Source organism: Aotus nancymaae, unplaced genomic scaffold (genome assembly GCF_030222135.1).
Source record: "Aotus nancymaae isolate 86718 unplaced genomic scaffold, 86718_ANA_hifiasm-v0.15.2.pri h1tg000108l, whole genome shotgun sequence".
Classification (NCBI taxonomy): Eukaryota; Metazoa; Chordata; class Mammalia; order Primates; family Aotidae; genus Aotus; species Aotus nancymaae.
Window position 1 is genome coordinate 39698033 of NW_026988523.1, and position 22174 is coordinate 39720206.

At 49.4% G+C, this 22174-nt stretch overlaps 1 protein-coding gene across 5 annotated transcripts; it reads right to left on the reverse strand.

Moving 5' to 3' along the window:
- Positions 1 to 89: 89 nt before the first annotated feature.
- Positions 90 to 20815, reverse strand: ARHGAP30 (Rho GTPase activating protein 30). Of its 5 annotated transcripts, none has more exons than XM_012449636.2 (12): positions 20629 to 20815; positions 12425 to 12527; positions 9269 to 9413; positions 7698 to 7780; positions 7440 to 7547; positions 6377 to 6504; positions 5747 to 5918; positions 5561 to 5664; positions 5408 to 5485; positions 4485 to 4886; positions 2905 to 3170; positions 90 to 2815 (listed from the first exon to the last, which is right to left on the reverse strand). In XM_012449636.2, exons 1-12 carry the CDS (start codon positions 20723 to 20725, stop codon positions 1187 to 1189), a joined length of 3315 nt encoding a protein of 1104 aa, XP_012305059.2. In that variant the 5' UTR covers positions 20726 to 20815; the 3' UTR covers positions 90 to 1186. The 5 variants fall into 5 exon arrangements, with proteins under 5 accessions (XP_012305059.2, XP_012305060.2, XP_012305061.2 ...); XM_012449637.2 differs by having other exon boundaries at positions 3076 to 3170; positions 20629 to 20811; XM_012449638.3 differs by lacking the exon at positions 20629 to 20815 and having other exon boundaries at positions 9269 to 9409; positions 12425 to 12507.
- Between the last annotated feature and the right edge of the window lie 1359 nt (positions 20816 to 22174).

A 22174-nucleotide genomic window follows, 5' to 3' on the forward strand; every position in this document is an offset into this window, starting at 1 on the left:
AAATATATGAAAATATAATACCAAAAAAAATAAAAGAAAATATAATACCTATCATCAAAGACTTTAATAAGAATGATGAGACCCCACACTATTTGTAAAAACACAGCCTTTATTCTGAGACATTGACCTTCACTAGAGTGGGACCTATGGCCCCAACCCGGCTGGAGAAGCAGTTCCAGGGCTTGAGTGACACCATTTCCCTTTCCTGAAATAGGAAGAAGTTATTCTAAAGGAAAAATGAGAGCCCAGAGAGATCTGTACAGGACCTCTCTTGTACATATGACTGGAGGCAGAGGGTGTGGGAGCTGGAGAGGAGTCCAGTCCCTCCAACAAATACTGAGGGCTTCAAAGAGCTTCCTGGACGTTTCTCCTAATCTGGAGCTAAAAGGGTCAGGAGGTATCTAAGGGTCCAAGAACAGAACAGGAATGGGCAACTCTAGAAGTGTTTGTGTATGGAAGGCTCTAACCTGGCCCCGTCCTCCCTGTCTCTACCCTTGGCTTTCATGAAGAGAGATTCACAGCTCAGAGGAAGGGAGGAACTTGGCTGGAATTCTCCAGTCTTCACCTTAAGAAACTCTTTTAAGTTTTCTGCCTACCCTATGTTCCCTTTGGCCAGTGACTCACTCCCTGGGGACAGGATCTTATTGAATTTCTTGGGAATCTCCTAAGAGATAAGTGCTTTGCATCAGAGACAAGGTCAGGTAAACCAATCAAGGCAGTGCCTCCCACAGTCAAAAAGAGAAGCTGGAGGGCCAGAGCCTATAGAATTGGGCAATACAGCTGCTCCAACTGCAGAAGAGGCAGCTAGTCAGAGCCGGGCACAGTGGCTCACACCTGTAATTCTAGCACTTTGGAAGACTGAGGCAGGTGGATCACCTGAGGTCAGGAGTACAAGACCAGCCTGACCAACACGGAGAAACCCTGTCTCTACTAAAAAATACAAAATTAGTAATCCCAGCTACTCAGGAGACTGAGGCAGGAGAATCACTTGAACCCAGGAGGCGGACGTTGGGGCCAGCTGAGATGGCACCATTGTACTCCAGCCTGGGCAACATGAGCAAAACTCCATCTTGGGAAGAAAAAAGAAAAAAGACACAGCTAGTCAGGAACCCTGCAGATTCAAAACGACTTATCCAGAGCTCTGTCCTAATCACAAAGTCCCCTTTGCCCAGAGCTCTGGTCCTAATCACAGTCCCTCACCCTTCTCAGGGTTAGCCTGTGTTTCAAATGCATACGATCGGCGCTGGGGGGACAACAGGGGGTCAGGGACCTGGTGTTCTCTGGGGGGCAGACTAAGACGACTCCAGGATCCAGCCCCTTGTATGCCTTCAGATGGGAGCTCCAGGCAGCTAATGGGCCGAGGAGAATGGGCAGAGATCATGCTGCAGGGGGAGGTTCTGGGGATGAGGCAGTAGTCCCCACCCTCAGTACAGGTCTGGTTTCGCCGAACTCCCTGAGCCTCAGTCCTTTGGCGGTCCCGGGCTAGGGCCACAGCAGCATCAAAGGAAAGACTACCCCCATTCTTCCAAGAGGATCGAGAAGGTCGGGACCCCCAAGCCCTTTCTCCAGGAGTCCCATCAAGCCGGCCAGGCCTTGGGCTTGGATTTGCAGGTGCCACATGAATCTTGCTACACATTGCACTGGGCATCTTGGCAAACTGTGGTTTGGGGGGCACCACAGGCACAGAGCGGACCTGTTGGACCTGAACCAGAGAGGAAGCTAGACGCATGCCCACGCCACCCAAGCCCAGGGAACAGGGGCATAGATTACAGCCCTCTGGACTGGGCTGCCCCTCAGGCTCCATCTCCTCTGGTTGGGATGACTGTGGGGCTGCCTCTTCCATCTCAGAAGAGTGGGCATTGCCCTCTTTGGCACAGTCAACCTCCAGGGACTCTGAAGGACCTGAACCTTCAGAGAGGGTGCCCTCTTCTAAATAGTCCCCTCCAGTCCTCTGGTCTCCCTCAGCCTCTCTATCCCCATTCTCCCATTCCTTGCTGCCCTCCCCTGCTCCTCCTTCAGCTGCTGCTTCTGGGCTTCTGCTGCCTTCACCATCTCCTTGATCTTTTCGCGCTTCATCGTCCCCCTTCCCCCTCTGCTCTGTGTCCTCATCCTCTCTGACTCCCTCAGCCTTTTGTTTATGTACAACTTCCCATTTCTCCTCAGCAACTGGATCTTCCTGGGCCCCTTGCTCTAGGTCCCTTCTAGCTTCTACCTGGGCTTCCTCTCCTTGCCCAGCCTCTTCTCTCTCAGTTTCTTTTCCCTGCTTATCTGTATACTGCTCTCCTCCTGGTTCCTCCACACCTTTAGCCTCGACCATACTGTCAGCCTTCTTCTGACCTTTGGACTTCTCTCCCTTGGCCTCTGTCTCTTCCCTACTGCCTTCTCTCAATCTGACCTTTGTCTCTGGGCTTCCCCCAGCCTCTCCTCCATTCTCACCGGCCTCTCCAGCCTCCACCTTGATCTCTAGACTTCCCTCAGCTTCTTTCTGGATGTCTAGTCTGCTTCCAGACTCAGCCTCCTTGTCCTCCCCAACTTCCCAGCATGCCTGCTCTTCCTCAGTCTGTCGCAGACCCTGCCTTCCACATTCTGCTGCCTCTTCCTCCAGACTCGATGCATCCTCCCAGATTGGGGATTTAGGTCCCAAAAGGGGACTTAGGTCATCATAGGCACTCAGGAAGACTTCCTCCCCATTTTCCTCCACAGCTTCAGCCCTGGGGCCAGTAGAGTCCAGGGAACAGCAGCTAGGAGCTAAGACAAACTGTGCCTCATCCAGAGACAGGTCATCCAGGGGCGGCTCCACAGAGAACTCCTCCACCTGCAGGCACAGCATTGTGGCTCAGCATCAGGAGGCCCTGTCCACCCTTGACTCCATGCCACCCCCAAACCCAATACAGCTCTCCTTACCTGAGGCCCAACTCCCAGGAGCTCCTCCAGGTAGCCCATCCCAGGGTCGTCCTCCCCAGGGGAGAAAGCTGCTCCTGCTGCTTCTGCCTGGGCCACCTCCCCATCCTCTGCCCCCACCCACTCAAGTTCTGAGCTGCTTGAATCCTCTAGGAAGGAGAAGGAGTCCTGCACCTCCTGGGACAGGGAGTCCTCCAGGGCAGGAGCCAAGTCGTCTGAGCCTGAGTCTGCCAGGGGACCTGGGGCTGGACTTGCTTCCAACTTCTCATCTGTTGGGGGAGAAGTAGTCCCAGGAATACAAAGGTCAAGCCCTGGCCCTTTTCAGTGTGGGTCCTCCTAGCATTGCTATAGCAGGGGCCCAGCACTCCCAGCATAGCTACTCTGCATGATTGATCCTCTCAGAACAATATCCCTTATTATTGGCTTGCTACCTTAATTGAGCCCCTATCAGGTGCCAAGCACTGTGCTATCCATTTTACAATACATCGTCTTATTTTTTCCTCCAAACTATTATGTGGGGTATTGTCCTCATTTTATATATGAGGAAAATGAGGCTCAGAGAGATTAAGCAATTTGTCTAAGGTCATGTAACCAATATGCAACACAGCCAAAATTTGAACCCAAGTTTACTTAACTCCATAGCCCATGTTCTTACCCACTATCCTATCCTGCCTCAGGACTTCTCATGAGTGACACTTCAGGAACTGGAGTCAGAGCAAGGATCAGATCCCAGCTCTGCTACTTCTACCTAAATCAATAGCAAATCGATAACCTAAGTTTCAGGTCTCAGTTTCCACTGCTGTAACAGAAAAATAACAATACCTATGTCATAAAATTATGAGGAAATGAAATAAGCTAATTCCTGCAATCACAGCACTTGATTTTTTTTTTTTTTGAGACAGACTTGATTTTTTTTTTTTTTTTTTTTTTTTTTTTTTTTAGACAGAGTTTCACTCTTGTTGCCCAGGCTGGAGTGCAGTGGCACAATCTCAGCTCACTGCAACCTCCACTTCCCAAGTTCAAACAGTTCTCCTGCCTCATCCTCCCAAGCAGCTGGGACCACAGACACCCGCCACCACACTCAGCCAATTTTTTGCATGTTTGGTAGAGACGGTTTCACCATGTTGGGCGGGCTGGTCTCGAACTCCGGACCTCAGGTGATTTGCCTGCCTCAGCCTCCCAAAGTGCTGGGATTACAGGCGTGAGCCACTGCGCCGAGCCAGTACTTAATAAACTCTTGATAAATGTTAGCTGATAGTATTGATGTTACTATTATTATTACCCATCCATCTATTATATATTCCCACACTTGTCCTTAGTAATCCCTGCTGTATGTATCTGACACAGCTCCCATTCTTGAGTACATCAGTGCTCTGAAGGCTGCTAGAGATCTCCTCTCCATAGATTTCACATAGCCTGGTAATATTACTGGATTTCCACAACCTGAATCTAGGGAGGCAGCTGAAAGTAACCACCCCAAAGCCCAAGGGCTGAGGCCTCTGCCCTTCCTAGGGCGAATCTTCCAGCATCACAACTTCAGCCTAGTCCCCTTTACCAGTCTTGTTCAATCTTTGGGTCCTCACCTGGGGGACCAGGGCCAAGGCCAGGGCCAGGGCCAGGGCCAGAGGCAGGGCTTGGCCGGTGCTGTAGAGCAGGGCACTCGAGGCCACGGGTGAGCCTGGCCAAGGAAACGTTGGAGATGATGTTCGGGGGCACACTGAGGATGGAGGTGATGTGTAGCGGGAGGTTGACATTGTAGGGGTCTGAGATGTGGACCCCAGCACAGCGCTCTGCACGGCTGCTGCCCCCAGCCCGGATGGCTGACCGCCCAGCTCGTGGGGTGCCTGGTTCAGAGTTTGTGCCACCCAGTGCTTCTGCCTCAGGCTCCTGTTCACCCTCTGCTGTCTCTATAGAATCGTTCTCCAAGCTCTCAGGCAGCAATGGGCTTGGCCGGGGACTGCCGGGCCCCACCAGCCCCTCTGGCTCTGTGGAGGAAAGAGAGGGCCAGGTAGGCAGTGGCCTAAGCTCCATCGGCAAGGGGCCTAGACAACTCAAGAAGGCTCTGGAGAATGCTGTCTGCTTTCTCAGGCCTGAGAGCAAGGACAGCCTGGAAGGTACCAGGCCCAGCTGCTTTTGATCACTACTGCAAACTCTCCACCCAGCCAGTAGGTCAAAGATCACCCCACCTTCACATACCTAGGGAACTCCCTCCCTTCCCTGCAAATACAGTCACTGGCTGTCATCACCATCACCACCACCACCACCACACACCCATGCTGTCCCTTCCCATACGAACACTCATCAACAAACCCATAGATTAGGCAATGAGCTCACCATCGTAAATATAGCATTCAGTACTGTGGCTGGTGTATAAGAGGCACTCATTAAATATTTTTGAAATTCTTGAACACAGTTGGCTACATGTACACACACACATGCACACACAAGCCCGTACTGGTCACATAGACACACACGTACATACACAGACATGCACCCCTATACTCACCATCACTGGCCCCAGCCGCAGCACTCAGTGAGTCCATGCTTTTGGCTGGCCGCAGTGTCCCCTTATTGGATTTGTCCTCTGTAAGACAGGGATGTGGGTAGAGCCAGGGCCTATGCACCCTCAGCAGAGCTCCCCCCACCTCCCCAGACTTACCCCTGTCCTCAGCTCCCCGTGGAAGTTTACGCTTTGTCTCATGGCCAGAGCGACCTAGATTGAAGATAGACCTCCACTTCCTGACTTTCAAAGACCCCTTTCTCCTACAGAGAATGGAGGGCCATAATTGGAGGTTGGAACGTGGTGGTCAGCGCAGGGGAGGAGGGCCCAGGAAGGAGGCCTTACTTGTGCTCGGCAATCTCGATGATAGTGTGGTAGGGCCGCATCTGTGGGGGTCCATCGCCAGCCTGCAAAATGCTAGGCAGGTGGTAAGGCAGGGGCCTGGGCATAAGGTCCTCAGGGCTGCCTGATGCCCGGGTCCCTGGAAGTGATCGCCATCCACTCTCCACCTCACCACCTGGGAACAAAAAAGGAATTGGCCAGCCAGGAACAGGGCCAAGAGAGGGATCTCAGGCACCCAATCCTTCATCACCCCTCACCAACTACCAGGTTAGGATACACCAACACCACTAAAGACAGTGCCTCTATGTCCATCACCTCAAAAGAGTGTCCTCATAGACAAAGAGGGCTGGGAGATCCCAGGACATTGGCCCTGTGGGCTGGGAGTGCGTATGAGCTATCACTAGCCTTGGGAGCCAGGATGGTGACTCAGAGGTCAAGCTACGCCCTGGACTGACAGCAGAAGAGGTCTGCTCAAGTCCTGACTGCACCATTATCTCCCCAGGATTCTCTCCATGCGACCACTACCGACATCCCTGTATGAGACTCAGCTGAACTAGGTGACCTTCAAGGCTCTCTGTAACTGACTTGACTCCCCAGACAGTGGGATATATGGAGGGCAGGAAGGACACCGACCAGAGATGGCAGCACCCCCAAAGAGCTGGTCCACGTGTGTGAGGATGAACTCCACGACGATGGACTGCACTCGCACCTCCATGAAGGCTGCTGTCCCATTGAAGCCTGAGGCCTCTATGTCCTTAGACCTGTGGAGATATAGAATTATTCTTCCCCTCAGCCCCACCACACTTCCCAATCCAGATTCTCCCTGAAAATACTTTATTCTCTCTCTCTCGAATGACCTTAACCCCATTTCCACCTCTTAAACTGTATGCATAATTCTTCAATTCTCAAATGCCACTTGAAGACTTCCAGGAAGGAAGGCTTCTTGGATACCTTCTCAGGGTTAATCTCTGTTTCCTTTGCACACCAGGGTGTCTTGTTTATAATAATAAATTTTATAATGAATTAGACGACTTCCCATACTTAGTCTGTCTTACACCACCACAGTGAGTGATGTGCCGGCCAGTTCTCCAACAGACTACAAGATCTTTTGCTCAAAAAACTTTTAACATGCGGCCAGGCACAGTAGCTCACACCTGTAATCCTAGCAGGTGGATGGATCACTTGAGGTCAGGAGTTCAAGACCAGCCTGGCCAACATGGTAAAACCCCGTCTCTCTACTAAAAATACAAAAATTAGCCAGCTGTGGTAGCTCATGCCTGTAATCCCAGCCACTCAGGAGGCTGAGGCGCCAGAATCATTTGAATTCAGGAAGCAGAGATTGCAGTGAGTTGAGATTACGCCACTGCTCTCCAGCCTGGGCAACGGAGCAAGACTCTGTGTCAAAAACAAACAAAAAAATGGGCATGAAACTATTATGTTCTAGTCCCTGAGCTCAGTGACACACTGTAGGAAAACACAAAAGTCCTGCCTTTTAGGGACTTTATTTGATCGCAGAGACAGGGCTAAAATGGGTGGGCCCCATCTGACTCAATCTCAAAACTTCTTTTTTCACTGGGCTTTGTGAGCCCCATACCCTTCTCCAGTGTACCCACACAGTTGCACCTCAATCTGGGAGCAGCCTCCCAGAGGCACGTGTCTCACAGGATCCCCACACACTGCTCACACGTGCACCTACCTCAGCAGATTGGGAGCCCACACGATGGCCAGGTTACGAGCGTGCATGTTGGTCTGGGCACTGAACGAGGCCATGTGCACCAAGTGCCTCATGAGGAACTCCAGGGTCCTGCAGAAAGCGGGGGCAGGGATCACACAGGGAATGCCCAGGGCAGGCATTAGGACTGGGACCTGGGAGCCAGGAGGATCCCGTTAAGGCTCCAGGCAGAGAGTGAATGAGTTGTCTCAGGTTGCTGGGCAGATGTGGAACCCCACATACTTGTAGTTTGGGACGGGGAGTTCTTGAAGCACCTCTAGGATCTTGACCAAGCGCTCAGGTTCCAATTGCACTGCTACGGCCTCCTGATTGAGAAGGTGCAAGAAGCAGGAGTCAGTGACCCAGCAATGCCCCTGCTTACTCCCCAGAGCTCCCAACCAAGTTCTCAGGAACAGTGTGCACTGGACTCTGTGCTCCTCTGTCCTGCATCATCTGAGGTGCGCTGACAGAGAGAGCTCAGATTTTGGGGCCCACAAAGATGGCAGCTGAATTTTGGTTATGCCACTTCATAGTTTTTGTGACCTTGACAACTCGTTGCCATACCATCCTCCATCCGTAGAGCTCTGGTACTGGGCTACTTCAGTGGTGCCACCCTGTGGGTGCCCCAGGAAGGCCATTCCCCACCCCAGCCTAGCTGGTGTGGACTGAGCAGGGTGCTGCTAGCATTCAGGGTCTCTCAGTGCTGTTGTGCTAAATAAAGTACAACTTATTTTTAAAGCATTACTCAATTCAAGATAGCACATTTTTTATGCGTTTTCACATTTAAAAGATGTTCAGGCTGGGCACAGTGGCTCACATCTATAACCCCAGTACTTTGGGAAGCTAAGGTGGGAGGATTTCTTAAGCTCAGGAGTTTGAGACCAGCCTAGGCAACACAGCAAGACCTTGTCTCTACTGAATTTTAAAAATCAGCCAGGCATGGTGGTGCATGCCTATAGTCCCAACTGCTCAGGAGGCTGAGATAGGAGGATCACTTGAGCCTGGGAGATCGAGGTTACAGTGAGCTGTGATCGCACCACTGCACTCCAGCCTGGGTGACAGAAGGAGACCCCATCTCAAAAAAACAAAAAACAGGCCGGGCACGGTGGCTTACACCTGTAATCCCAGCACTTTGAGAAGCCGAGGTGGGTGGATCACCTGAGGTCAGGGGTTTGAAACCAGCCTGGCCAACATGGTGAAACCCTGTGTCCATCAACAATACAAAAAGTTAGCCAGGCATCATGGCAGGTGCTTGTAATCCCAGCTACTCAGGAGGCTGAGGCAGAATTGCTTGAAGCTGGGAGGCGGAGGTTGCAGTGAGCCAAGATCGCACCACTGCACTCCAGCCTGGGTGACAGAGTGAGACTCCATTTCAAAATAAAGAAAAAAAACAAAGATGTTCAATACACAATTACAGTGAATGGAGGGGCATCCTTGAAAAAACTTGACTTCTAAAAAGTATTCTCATTATTTTAAGCGTAGGGAAGTTCTGGTCTACATGCTTTCCAAGGGCCTTCCAGCTACAACAATCTGCCTCTGCCTCCCCAAGTCTCATCACTGTGCTGTGTGCAATCTGTGGGCCTTAGGAAAAGGACATGGCAGAGGGAGAATGAAGAGAAGAGGGACTGTGGAGGACAGAGGTGGTAGGGCTAGGATATTTGGTGAGGAGGGGTCTTTTCCCCAGTAAAGACTTTCTGTGGTCTCTGTCATTCAGGATCGCTAGGACTCTGGCTGGTATGTGGCACGCTTTGGATGTCAAAACCAGACTGTCCACTCCTGAGCCCTGTCTTCCACCCGCCTGCCTCTCAACTTACGGCAAACTTGTCATAGAGCCGGTAAGTGAGCAGGGGATCCGGCAGTTCTCTGAAATAAGCCTTGCACAGCGAGGAGACGCAGTGAATGTCCTGGAGGTAAACATCCCGCCGCAGGTCTGGCTTCCGCTCTGCCTCAAATTCCTGCCTGGGTAGGTGCGGTGTGGTCAGGAGTGGTAAGGGTTGGGGTAATGTGAGGAGAGGTGGGAGCTGTAGAGATGGGTCCCAGCACCGTCTTGGGTCAACATGTGTGGGACTTGGAAGGAGAACGTTGGGACAAATACACATATGAGCCATATGTATAAGGTATTGCATATGTTGACATGTAGATGTGAATGTGAGGATGGGTACATGTGCAGATCAGTGGATTTATGCACGAACAGGGATATGTTAGGGATGTAGCTAGAGATAATTTGTAGCAATGCAAGGGTATGTAAGAGTCAATAGGGGATGATCCTAAGTCTGCGCCACTGGGTACACGTAAAAACGGGTGGGTGTAACTCTTAGAAAGAAACATAGTGTAAATCTTTAAGTCCTAGGATTAGGCAACAGTTTCTTAGATATGACACTAAAAGCACAAGCAAACAAAACAATGGATACATTGAACGTCAAAATTAAAAACATTTGTATGTCAAAAGACCCTGTTAAAAGAGTGAAGACAACCCACAAAATGGGAGTAAATATTTGCAGACTGTTTATCTGATTGAGGGTGTACTATTCAGAATGTATAAAGAACTCTTTATAATTCAATGATTAGAAAGACAAATAAGCCTTTTTTTTTTTCTTTTTTGAGACAGAGTCTTGCTCTGTCTCCCAGGCTGGAGTGCAGTGGTACCATCTCGGTTCACTTCAGCCTCCGCCTTCTGGGTTCAAGTGATTCTCCTCCCTCAGCCTCTTGAGTAGCTGGGACTACAGGTGTGCACCACTATGTCCAGCTAAACAAATAAGCCAAATTTTTATACGGGTAAAGTCGGCACCATAGGAAAGGGAGAAAAAAATGGGCAAAGGATTTGAATAAACATTACTATTGCTCCAAAGAAGATATGCAAATAGCCAATAAGCACAGGAAAAGATGTTCAACATCATTACCTATTACAGAAATGCAAATATAGGCTAGGGGAGGTGGTTTATGCCTGTAATCCCAACTACTCGGAAGGCTAAGGCAGGAGGATTGAGCCTAGGAGGTAGAGTCTGCAGTGAAGCATGACCGTGCCACTGCACTCTAGCTTAGGTGACAGAGTGAGATCCAGTCTCAAAAAAAAAAAAAAAAAGAGGCCGGGCACAGTGGCTCACGCTTGTAATCCCAGTACTCTGGGAGGCCGAGGCAGGCAGATCACGAGGTCAAGAGATCGAGACCATCCTGGCCAACATGGTGAAACCCCATCTCTCTACCAAAAATACAAAAATGAGCTGGATGTGGTGGCATGTGCCTGTAGTCCCAGCTACTAAGGAGGCTGAGGCAGGAGAATCGCTTGAACCCTGGAGGCAGAGCTTGCACTGAGCCAAGATCACGCCACTGCACTCCAGCCTGGTGACAGAGCAAGACTCTGTCTCAATAAAAAAAAAAAAGGAAAGAACAAAAGTAACTCAAATATAAATCACATTGAAATATTAGTTTACATTTACAGGAATGGCTATAATAAAAAAGATAGGCCAGGCATGGTGGCTCACACCTGTAATCCCAGCACTTTGGGAGGCCGAGGCAGGAGAACGGCTTGAACCCAGGAGCCAGAGCCTGCAGTGAGCCGAGATCTCGCCACTCCACTCCAGCTCGGGCAGCAGAGTAAGAATCCATCTTAAAAAAAAAAAAAAAAAAGATACACAGGCCAAGGCATGGTGGCTCACGCTTGAAATCCCAGCACTTGGGAGGCTAAAGCAGGTGGATCACTTGAGGTCATGAGTTCAAGACCAGCCTGGCCAACATAGTGAAACTCCATCTCTACTAAAGATGCAAAAATTAGCCAGGTGTGGTGGTACATGCCTGTAGCCCCAACTATTCGGTAGGCTGAGGCAGAAGAACCACTTGAACCTAGGAGGCAGAGGCTACAGTGAGCCAAGATCACACCACTGCACTCCAGCCTGGGCAACAGAGCAAGACTCCATCTCAAAAAAAAAAAAAATTGAAAAAAAATATTAAGGCCAATCTGGTCAACATAGTGAAACCCCATTTCTACTAAAAATACAAAAATTAGGCAGGCATGGTGGTATGAACCATCAAAAAATAAAATGTCCTGGAATTAGATTGTAATGATGATTATACATCATCACGATCTGAAGTATATATACTATGTGAGTATACTAAAAACAACTGAATTTCTTTTTTTTTTTTTTTTTTGAGATGGAGTCTTGCTCTGTCACCCAGGTTGGAGTGCAGTGGCACAATCTTGGCTCACTGCAACCTCCGCCTCCCAAGTTCAAGCAATTCTCCTGCCTCAGCCTCCTGAGTGGCTGGAATTATGGGCGCATACCACCATACCCAGCCAATTTTTGTATTTTTAGCAGAGATGGGGTTTCACATGTTGGTCAAGCTGGTCTTGAACTCCTGACCTTGCGATCCGCTGGCCTCGGCCTCCCAAAGTGCTGGGATTACAGGTGTGAACCACCACTCCCAACCTGAATTATACATTTTTTAAATGGTGAATTTTGTGATATGTTAATTATATCTAAGTTTTTTCTTTTAAAGCTGGGTGTGTGTGTGGGGATGGTGTATGTGAACGCAGAGTTTGTGTGTGTGTTTGTGTGTGTGCGTGTGTGTGTGCACGCGTGTGCGTGTTTGTGTGTGCGTGTGTGTGTGCGCGTGTGTGTGCATGCGTGCGTGCGTGTGTTTGTGTTTGTGTGTGCGTGTTTGCGTGTGCGTGTGTGCGTGCGTGTGTATGTGTGCGTGCGTGTGTTTGTGTGTGTGTGTTTGTGTGTGCATGTGTGTGTTTGCGTGTGTGTGTGTATGTGTGTGTGTGTGCGCCAAATTTGGGGAGTGCCCATGGTCTCCACCTTTTATCTAGGAGTTGTTAGAGCACCTCCCTAGGACCTTATCTAGTCTCCGTGTTTCCTTCTCCCCACTGCCTGTCACTCCCCCTCTCTGCTGTCCTTGGCAACCCTTACTATGACCTTCTGGCTCCCTGGCCTCCTGGTCACAGAGCTCTCCCACTCTGTTTGACTCACCGAAGCTTCTGGATGTTGGAGGAAACCCCTGAGAGGCGATAGATCCCATCCACCACTCCATACTCCTCCACAAATTCTGCACAGCTCTTTAGCACCTGTGGCACTGGGAACACAGACAGGGCAGAGACACCAAAATCAGAAGATCTGGGAGGTCAGAGACTGCAGTGAGTCTGAGAAACGGAAGATCAGAGAAGGGGATTTGGGGAGACCATGGGCAAAGCTCATGGAATAAAAACTCATTAGAAACATTCCTATAGGTCATCAGCTCCACCCTGCCAACCTGTCTACAGAATCTCTGCTTAGTGGGTCCTAAAGGTCCTGGGAGCTCACTGCCTCTCCAAACTACCCAATCAGCTCTTTGTTAGAAAGTTCCTTTTTTTTTTTTTTTTTTTTTTTGGTGACATGGCTGTGCACATGTTAGAAAGTTCTGCCATTGTTAAAGTGAAATTTGTCAGGCTGGGTGCAGTGACTCACACCTGTAATCCCAGCACTTTGGAAGGCTGAGGCAGGTGAATTGCTTGAGCTCAGGATTTCAAGACCAGCCTGAGTAACGTGGTGAAACTCTGCCTCTACAAAACAAAAACATGAAAGGGGTGTAGTGGTGCACACCTGTAGTTTCAACTACTCAGGAGGCTGAGGTGGGAGGATCACCTGAGCCCAGGAGGCAAGGGCTGCAGGAAGCCACACTCTGGCCTGCTGGGTGACAGAGTGAGACCCTATCTCAAAAAAAAAAGAAAGAAAACAAAAAGAAAGAAATTTGTCTCTCTTGGGCCAGGTGTGGTAGGTCACGCCTGTTATCCCAGAACTTTGGGAGGCCAAGGCAGGTGGATCACCTGAGGTCAGGAGTTCAAGACCAGCCTGACCAACATGGTAGAACTCTGTCTCTACTAAAAATACAAGAAATTAGCCAGGCATGGTGGTGTGCCTGTAATCCCAGCTACTTGGGAAGCTGAGGCAAGAGAATTGCTTGAACCCAGGAGGCAGAGGTTGTAGTGAGTGGAGATCGCGCCATTGCACTCCAGCCTGTGCAACAAGAACAAAACTCCATCTCAAAAAAAAAAAAAAGTACAAAATCTACGTGGGGTGGATAGCTTGAGGTCAGGAGTTTGAGACCAGCCTGGCCAACATGGTGAAACACCACCTCTACTAAAAATACAAAAACTACCTGGGCGTGGTGGCATGTGCCTGTAATCCCAGCTATTTGGGAGGCTGAGGCAGGAGAATCACTTGAACCAGAGAGGTGGAGGTTGCAGTGAGCTGAGATCATGCCACTGCACTCCAGTCTGGGCAACAAGAGTGAAACTTCATCTCAAAAAAAAAAAAAGAAAAGGAAAGAAAATTTGTCTGTAATTATTAGTTATTTTTAAAGGGGCAACAATCTGGTTGGTAGGGGAGGAAGAGTCAAGGACTTATATATATATATATGTGTATATATATATATATATATATATATTTTTTTTTTTTTTAGATGGAATCTCACTCTGTCGCCTGGGCTGGAGTTTGATGGTATGATCTTGGCTCACTGCAACCTCCTCAATTCACTTGCCTCAGTCTCCCGAGTAGCTGGGATTATAGGTGCCCGCCACCACGCCCAGCTAATTTTGTATTTTTAGTGGAGACAGCGTTTCTCCATGTTGGTCAGACTGATCTTGAACTCCTGATCTGGTGATCTGCCTGCCTCAGCCTCCCAAAGTGCCGGGATTACCAGCATAAGCCGCCGTCCAGCCAAGGATTTATCTTAAAAGTGCATTTACATAACACTGTACATAAGGTGAAGGAACATTAGTTGTCCCAACCGAAATGGAACAGGACTGCTGAGGATTATTTTAAAACACACCCTCTGGTATGAAAGCTCAGCTCATGGCTGTTAGTTCTTTGTTGTTGTTATTCTAGGTTTTGTTTGTTTGTTTTTTTGAGATGGAGTCTCACTCTGGAGTGCCCAGACTGGAGTGCAGTGTCACAATCTTGGCTCACTGCAACCTCCACCTCCTGGTTCAAGCAATCTTCCTGCCTCAGCGTCCCAAGTAGCTGGGATTACAGACACGTGCCACCACGCCCGGCTAATTTTTGTATTTTTAGTAGAGACAGCATTTCACCATGTTGACCAGGCTAGTCTTGAACTCCTGACCTCAGGTGATCCACCCACCTCGACCTCCCAAAGTGCTGGGATTACAGGCCTGAGCCACCACACCTGGCCTGCTTTATATATGTCTATCATTTAATCTTAAAAATTAGATAATCTGGATGATGGAGCCATGGCAATTAAAACAAGAAAATCTGAGAAAAAAAACACCTTAAAAAAATTAGATATTCTAGTCCCCATTTTACAGATAAGAAAACTGAGGGTAAGAAGTACTGAGTGGCCAGCAGCACCCAGCTAGAGCCAGAACTCAAATCAAGGGTACAACAAGCTGTACTCTTTCCCAGTCCTGGCCTCCCTCCTGTTACTAGACTGTCAGCTTCTTAAGGACAATATCTAAGTGTGATCCATCTTGGTATTCCTTATATTTTCTGACATGGTGTCTCATACATGATAAATCCTCAGAAACTGGGTCAGGCGAGGTGGCTCACACCTGTAATCCCAGCACTTTGGGAGGCCAAGGCAGGCGGATCACCTGAGGTCGAGAGTTCGAGATCAGCCTGACCAACATGGAGAAACCCCGTCTCTACTAAAAATACAAAAATTAGGAGGCACATGCCTGTAATTCTAGCTACTGGGAGGTTGAGACAGGAGAATTGCTTGAACGCAGGAGGTAGAGACTGCCGTGAGCCAAGATTGTGCCACTGCACTCCAGCTTCAGTGACAGAGCAAGACTCGGTCTTAAAAAAAAACAAAAAACAAACAGACAAACAAAAAACATGTATTGAATCCCATTTCCACAAGGCTACATAGTTATCTTTCTAAAGCACTTCTCTACTTTAGATTTTTTGCCTTGAATACACCCGACTCTGCCCCACCTTAATCCTCATTGTTTACCTTAAAGATACAAAATAAAATAGAAACTCCTCAGCCTGGTATATAAGGCCCTTCACAAACCAGGTCCAGACACCATTCCAGCCACAGCTCTAGACAATTCCTTGACAAATCCTATAATCCAGCCCTTTGCTAGTCCATAAACAAGCCTTGGTACCATTACTCATATTATTCCCTTGCCTGGAATTACCCTCTGTGTATTTCTGTGCATTTCTTAAAATACCTCTTAGGCCAGGCACGGTGGCTCACACCTGTAATTCCAGCACATTGGGAGGTCAAGGGGGGCGGATACTTGAGGTCTAGAGTTCAAGACCAGCCTGGCCAGCATGGCAAAATCCCGTCTCTACTAAAAATACAAAATTAGCCTGGAATGGTGGCATGCATCTGTAGACCCAGCTACTTGGATGGCTGAGGCAGGAGAATCACTTGAACCTGGGAGGTAGTGGTTGCAGTGAGCTGAGATTGCACCAGTGCACTCCAGCCTGGGTAACAGAGTGAAACTCCCTCTTAAAAACAAAACAAAACAAAACAAAAAAACAAATCACATCTTAAGCATAACCACCAATTCTAACCCTTTTTCTTATATCTATATTATAGTTCACCGGTCTTGTTCATATCTGTATTATAGCACTTCTTGCAATCTCTTAGGATTAGTTTATTTTGTATTTATACCTCCTAACATATAATAACATCCTCCCAGCATCTAGCACAGTGTTGAAACAGAGCAGGTGCTCAGTCAATGTTTGTTAAATGACTCTGAATTAATCAATCAATTATGAGAATCAATAACATCCCTTGGAGATTTAAAGGAGAATATTGCCAATCACAGAACATTGGGTCCTATTAACTAGGACTCATCAGAGGAATTCCTCTCACATATCAGTATCAGAAAAAGCTGTGTTTGGCATGGAAGCTGGAGCCTGTAATCCCAACACTTTGGGAGGCCAGGAGTGGATCCCTTGAGGCCAGGAGTTCCAGACCAGCCTGGGTAACATAGCAAGACCTCATCTCTACAAAAAATAAAAAATTAGTAGGATGTGGTGGCTCACGCCTGTAGTGCCAGCTACTCGGGAGGCTAAAGCAGGAGGATTGCTTGAACCCAGGAGTTTGAGGCAGCAGTGAGTGATGATGACACCGTTGTACTCCAGACTGGGCAACAGAGTAAGACTGTGAAAGAAGGAAGGAAGGGAGGGGAGGGGAGAGGAAGGGAAGGGAAGGGAGAAAGGAAGGAAAGAAGGGAAGGGAAGGAAAGGAAAGGGAGGGGAAGAGAAGGGAAGGAAAAGAAAAAGAAAAAGCTGTGTTTCTCCTAAGCCATCTATTTTTTTTTTCTTATGAGCCGCATGAGTCTTGCACTTGATTATGTTTGTTTGTTTATTTGTTTATTTATTTATTTTGGGTCAGAGTCTTGCTCTGGGCAGGTTCAAGCAATTCTGGTCCCTCGGCCTCCTGAGTAGCTGGGACTACAGGCACACACCACCATGCCTGGCTAATTTTTGTATCTTTTAGTAGAGATGGAGTCTCACCATATTGACCAGGCTGGTCTCGAACTCCTGACCAAAAGCGCTGGGACTACAGGTGTGAGCCACTACACCTGGCCTATGTTTACCTCTTTAACCACTAGGAAGCTCAGAGCCCACCTCTAAGAACCATAGAGCCACGTAATATGCATTTCTGGGTGCTGATCTTTCTCTTCCTCTTGTTTTTCCTTCAACCCAATTCCTTCGGTTATTTATTCTAACTTTTTGTAAAGTTTTGGGTTTTGGAAGTCATCCCAAGCTCTTTGTTGAATAAAGTATGACAGAAATGTGGAATGAAGAAAATAATGAATAAATTCATCAACCCCAATCTTTCTTTCTTTTTTTTTTTTTAAACAGAGTTTTCCTCTTGTTGCCCAGGCTGGAGTGCAATGGCAAGATCTGAGCTTACTGCAACCACGTGCCACCACGCCTGGCTAATTTTGAATTTTTAGTAGAGAGAGGGTTTCTCCACGTCTGGTCTCAAACTCCTGATCTCAGGTGATTCGCCCACCTTGGCCTCCCAAAGTGCAGGGATTACAGGTGTGAGCCGCAGTGTCTGGCCCTTTGCTCTTTCTTTTTTTTTTTTTTTTTTGGCTCACTGCAGCCTCAGTCTCCCGAGTAGCTGGGACTACAGGCGAACACCACCATTCCCAGCTAATTTTTGTATTTTTATTAGAGACGGGGTCTCACCATGTTGGCCAGGCTGGTCTCAAACTCCTGACCTCAAGTGATCCACCTGCCTCGGCCTCCCAAAGTGCTGGGATTACAGGCGTGAGCCACTGGGCCTGGCCAATCACAATCTTTCAAGTCTCCTCATACAACCTGGCTTCCAAACTCTTCATCTTCCTACACACCACAGCCAGGAGTTGGGTGGGATTATGGAAGCATCTAGTGTGCAAAATTTAAGGAAGCACTTATTCTCAGGGCCACACAAATGCCAACAGTGCCCATGCATGGTCTTGAGTACGTCCTTAAGAATGCACCTGTAATCCCAGCACTTTGGGAGGCTGAGGTGCATGAATCACCTAAGCTCAAGAGCTCAAGACCAGCCTGACTAAATGGCAAAACCCTGTTTCTACTAAAAATACAAAACCTAGCCAGGCATGGTGGTGCACGCCTGTAGTCCTGGCTACTCAGGCGGCTGAGGCAGGAAGAATTGCTTGAACCTGGGAGGTAAAGGTTGCAGTGAGCCAAGATCGTGCCTCTGCAGTCCAGCTTTGGTGACAGAGCAAGACTGCATCTCAAAAAGAAAAGAGGCACGTAGAGCACTCGCAGGACCCTGAAGGTGAACGCTTCCTTAAATTTTGCACCCTAGTCACCTCTCTTGCCTGTCCTTAGTCTCAGCCCTACAGTTCACCATCCATCCTTTCAGTACCTACTCGCATGTTCTGGATCCGTCTGACCTCAGGTTCCCAGTACTGAATGCAGAGATGGGACAGGCCCTCCTTGTTTGAGCTGCTGCTGTGCTCTTGGGTGCCTAATGCTAAGGTAACTCTTTTGACACATAAATAGTCTGCTGTCACCTAAACCACCAGGTTTTTGTCACATGAGTAGCATCCAAACCAGGTCTTCTCCATCCTGTCCTTCTCTGTTGATTTTGGACCTCCAGAGTCCTTTAAAGAGGACACTCAAGAGCCTAAGGAATCACAGCCATAGAGGAACTGGGTCAAGGAGATGGGGGAAGAGACAACAGGGTCACAGAGATGGGGGAGTTAGGGAGCTAGAGGTCAGAGAGACAACGTCAGCGATAAAGGCTCCAGACAGGGTTAGAGGGATGAAGTCAAAGGGAGGGAGACATCGAAGAAATGAGGGTAGGCTCAGGGAGGAGGGCCCAAAGCTTAGGGACCTGGAGAATTAGAAATCTGAACAATCTATCAAAGATTAGGAAAAGAAAGAACTCAGTACATACAAGGCTTAGGGAAGGAAGAGACCCATGTGGGGGCAAAGAGCTGGAGAGAGGGTTGAGATGGAGCAAGGTTGTGAGGATGGGGGAGACCAAGATGATCAGGGAGGATAAAATAACCAGAAACACAGATCTCCTTGCTTTCATTTTTTTGTGGCTATTGGGTTAAAGAGAACCATCACCAGCCCCTCTCTGTCCTTCCTTTCACTTTCCACCTCTCTGTACCGGGAAGACCTGGGGGATAGGGAAGCGGCCACCATGGCTGTTTTGGTGCCCAAGATCATCCCCCCCTTGGGCTCAGGTGACGTTCTAGTCTCCTGCTCTGAGATTCAGCTAGGATCAGGACCCAGCAATCAGATGTCTGTCCCCTCTAGAGAGCGTGCCCCTTCCCTGCTGGGAATGCAGGCAGAGGCTGGTCTGGCTGTGGGTTCAGTGTTTCAAGATAGGGATGGTTGGTGGACCACAGGAAAGGGCAGTACCAGGAAAGGCTGAACTGAGGGTTTGCCTTGAGCTGAGAGGACAACATCCCCAATTAAATCCCATGGTCTTTGGCCAAGAATCACAGCTCTTGAGAGGAGTCCCTTAGAAAGGAGTAAGCCCTGAACTGATGGCCGTGCCACCTCCACTCTGCCCAGTAAGAAGAGGAAGGCTCAGAGAAGTTTGCTTCAGCTGCTTCACATTCTTCCTTGGGGTTTGGGCTTTCCCTTAACCAAGGCTAATGGGGATACGGGTTCTCTCTCGCGGGAGGAGAAAAGGGGAAGGAGGGGTGCAGGGGTGGGGCTAAGAGCAGGAAATGATCTGGGAACCACCATCACCCTCCCTCCACTGCAAGCACCACAGCCCAGAGCAGAGGAGGGGACAAAGAGGAAATGACAGATTGGGGTGGGGTGGGATGGTGTGGAGTGGGGAAAGAATTGTGCCCTTCTCTAGGAGGAGCTTGAAGTGCCAAAAACAAGCCGGGCTGGGCAGCCAGGATACCTGGGTTCGATTTCAAATCGAATTAAAAATGATTTTGAGTGGCTGCTCCGTGCCAGGCCCTGCTGTGAACCTGGTATTGTCCCTGGTCCTTCTGGCTTCAAAGCCCACTCCAAGGTAACCCAGGGAGGGAGCTAGGTAAGCTCCACAGACAGCTCCACACCCACCCTCCTTTGAACCTGCACCTCCAGCTTCAAGCCAGGCCTCACGCTTTCCTTCACTCTTCCCCAGTTCAGCAGCTTCGCCCCTTGGCCCCCACTTTGAGCTTGTTTCTCTTTTGCACAGGGAGAACAAGAGAATCACAAAGACTGGGGAAGGAGGCTGTTTCCAGCCCCCATTTTCCCCTGCAACCCAGCAAGGCTGCCGTGGGAACAGAGCCCACGACTTTGTCCCTGGGTGTTCTCCAGCCAGGAAACCACCTGCTTCAAGGGCCATCCTGAGACCCTTCTGGGGCCCTTCCCTGTCTGCTTTTATTCAGATCACTGCCCTTTCAGCCACTCCTCTCCTGACCCTGTCACCTCACCCTCCCTCGCCTGTTCCCAGCCACCTGCCCGCTGTTTCATCCACCCCTCCTGGGTTTCCAATCTCTCCATCCTCCCCCTCACTGCCCCCCGGGTGCTCACATTCTCATCCCCTCAGCCACCCAGTCCCAGAAAGTTACACAAGGCAGCCACCCTTCCTGTCTTGCCTGCTTACAGGTCTCTTGAATGGTGACCCCAGGCCACTGCCTCTTCCCTAGGAGCACTTCGAAGCTGCTTCTGCCCCTCAGGCTGGATCGGGCTGCAGACGCTCAGTGCCTCCCAACCCACCCACAGCAGCTGAGCGGCCTCCTTACCCTCCTGGCCTGAGTGCTGCAGGTGCTCCTGCAAGTCGCACCCAAACACCCGCTCCTTGGAGCTGCCCTTCTTCTTTCCTTTCTGCCGAGACTTCATGGCCAGAGCCCCAGGGCACTGGCCCAATTACCTCTATCCCCCAAGACCTGTTCCCTACCAGTCCCCCATGGGATCCCAGCCAGCTGCTGGGCTTGGCCCGGCCCCAGGGGGGCAGGGCTCCCGACTGGGGGTGGAGGGTGGCCTGGGCAACGGGCAGCAACTCCGGCCTCTGGGGTTCTGGCCACACGGAAGTGGCTGTTGAAGAGGAAACTGCCAGGACCCTGGCAAGAAACTGTGTCCTGTGTCTCGTGGCCCAGCCCGGCACTCGCCCTTCTTGCCCGCTCAGCTTTTGGGGGCAGGAAGCAGTGCAGCTCCTTAACCCACTTCCTGTTAGAGCATCTTTGCAACCACAGGGTGGGGGAGGTAGCTGACATTCACATCCTCACCCATTGCTTGGACTTCGTTCATTGGTCAGGGGAGGTGATGTCAGAGCCCTGGGGTGGGGTGATGGTATCTGGGGTGTGAGCAGGTGACCGATTCCCTTAGAGACCAGAATTCTTGGGTCCAAGTTAGAGACCTGGGGCTTGCCTGGGAGCAAGGTGACATAGGGATGTAAAAAGAACACTCACAAGGGAGGCTGCCTGGGCTCTGCCTGATGAGCCTAGCACCTAAGTCAAATCACATGACTTCACTGAGCCTCAGTTTCCACACCTAGGAAAATGAGGGGAGCGAACTAGTGGACCTTTAAATCCTCCCACCTCTAACAGTCTGTAAAACTCAGTTAACTTGAGTTTCAGTTTATTCACCTGTAAAAAACGTACACTGCTGCCTATTTCATACAGCTGTTCTCGAGTCTCCAGTACAATAAAGAATTCAGGCCAGGAAAGGTGGCTCACGCCTGTAATCCCAGCACTTTGGGAGGCCGAGGCAGGTGGATCACCTGAGGTCAGGAGTTAGAGATCAGCTTGGCCAATATGGTGAAACTCCATCTCTACTAAAAATACAAAAATTAGCTGAGTGTGGGGGTGGGCACCTGTAATCTCAGCTACTTGGAAAGCTGAGGCAAGAGAATTGCTTGAACCCCAGAGTCGGAGGTTGCAGTGAGCTTAGATCGTGCCATTGCACTCCAGCCTAGGCGAAAGAGCGAGACTCTAAAAAAAAAAAAAAACCCACACACACACACACACAGAAAAAAGAATTTAAAACACTTTGCAAACTAAGGCACTAGCTATCCTGGAAAGGTTCTGAGCTCCACTCTCCTACCTGGGGACTGTCAGAGATAACCAAAGGCCCTGTGGAAGCCAATTCTTTCCCTTTCCCTCCCAACTACAGGCATCCTAAGTCCTCCCGTACTTGAGACTACAGGAAGGATGGTCCTGAGACAGAGTGTGTGACTCAGAGCTTACACAGTTCAAGGGGCAAGACAGGAACCAGACAGAACAAGTTTTGTCTGTTTATTTAAAAACAGAATATTGTTTATGTACAAATATGCACATATTTACACCAAAT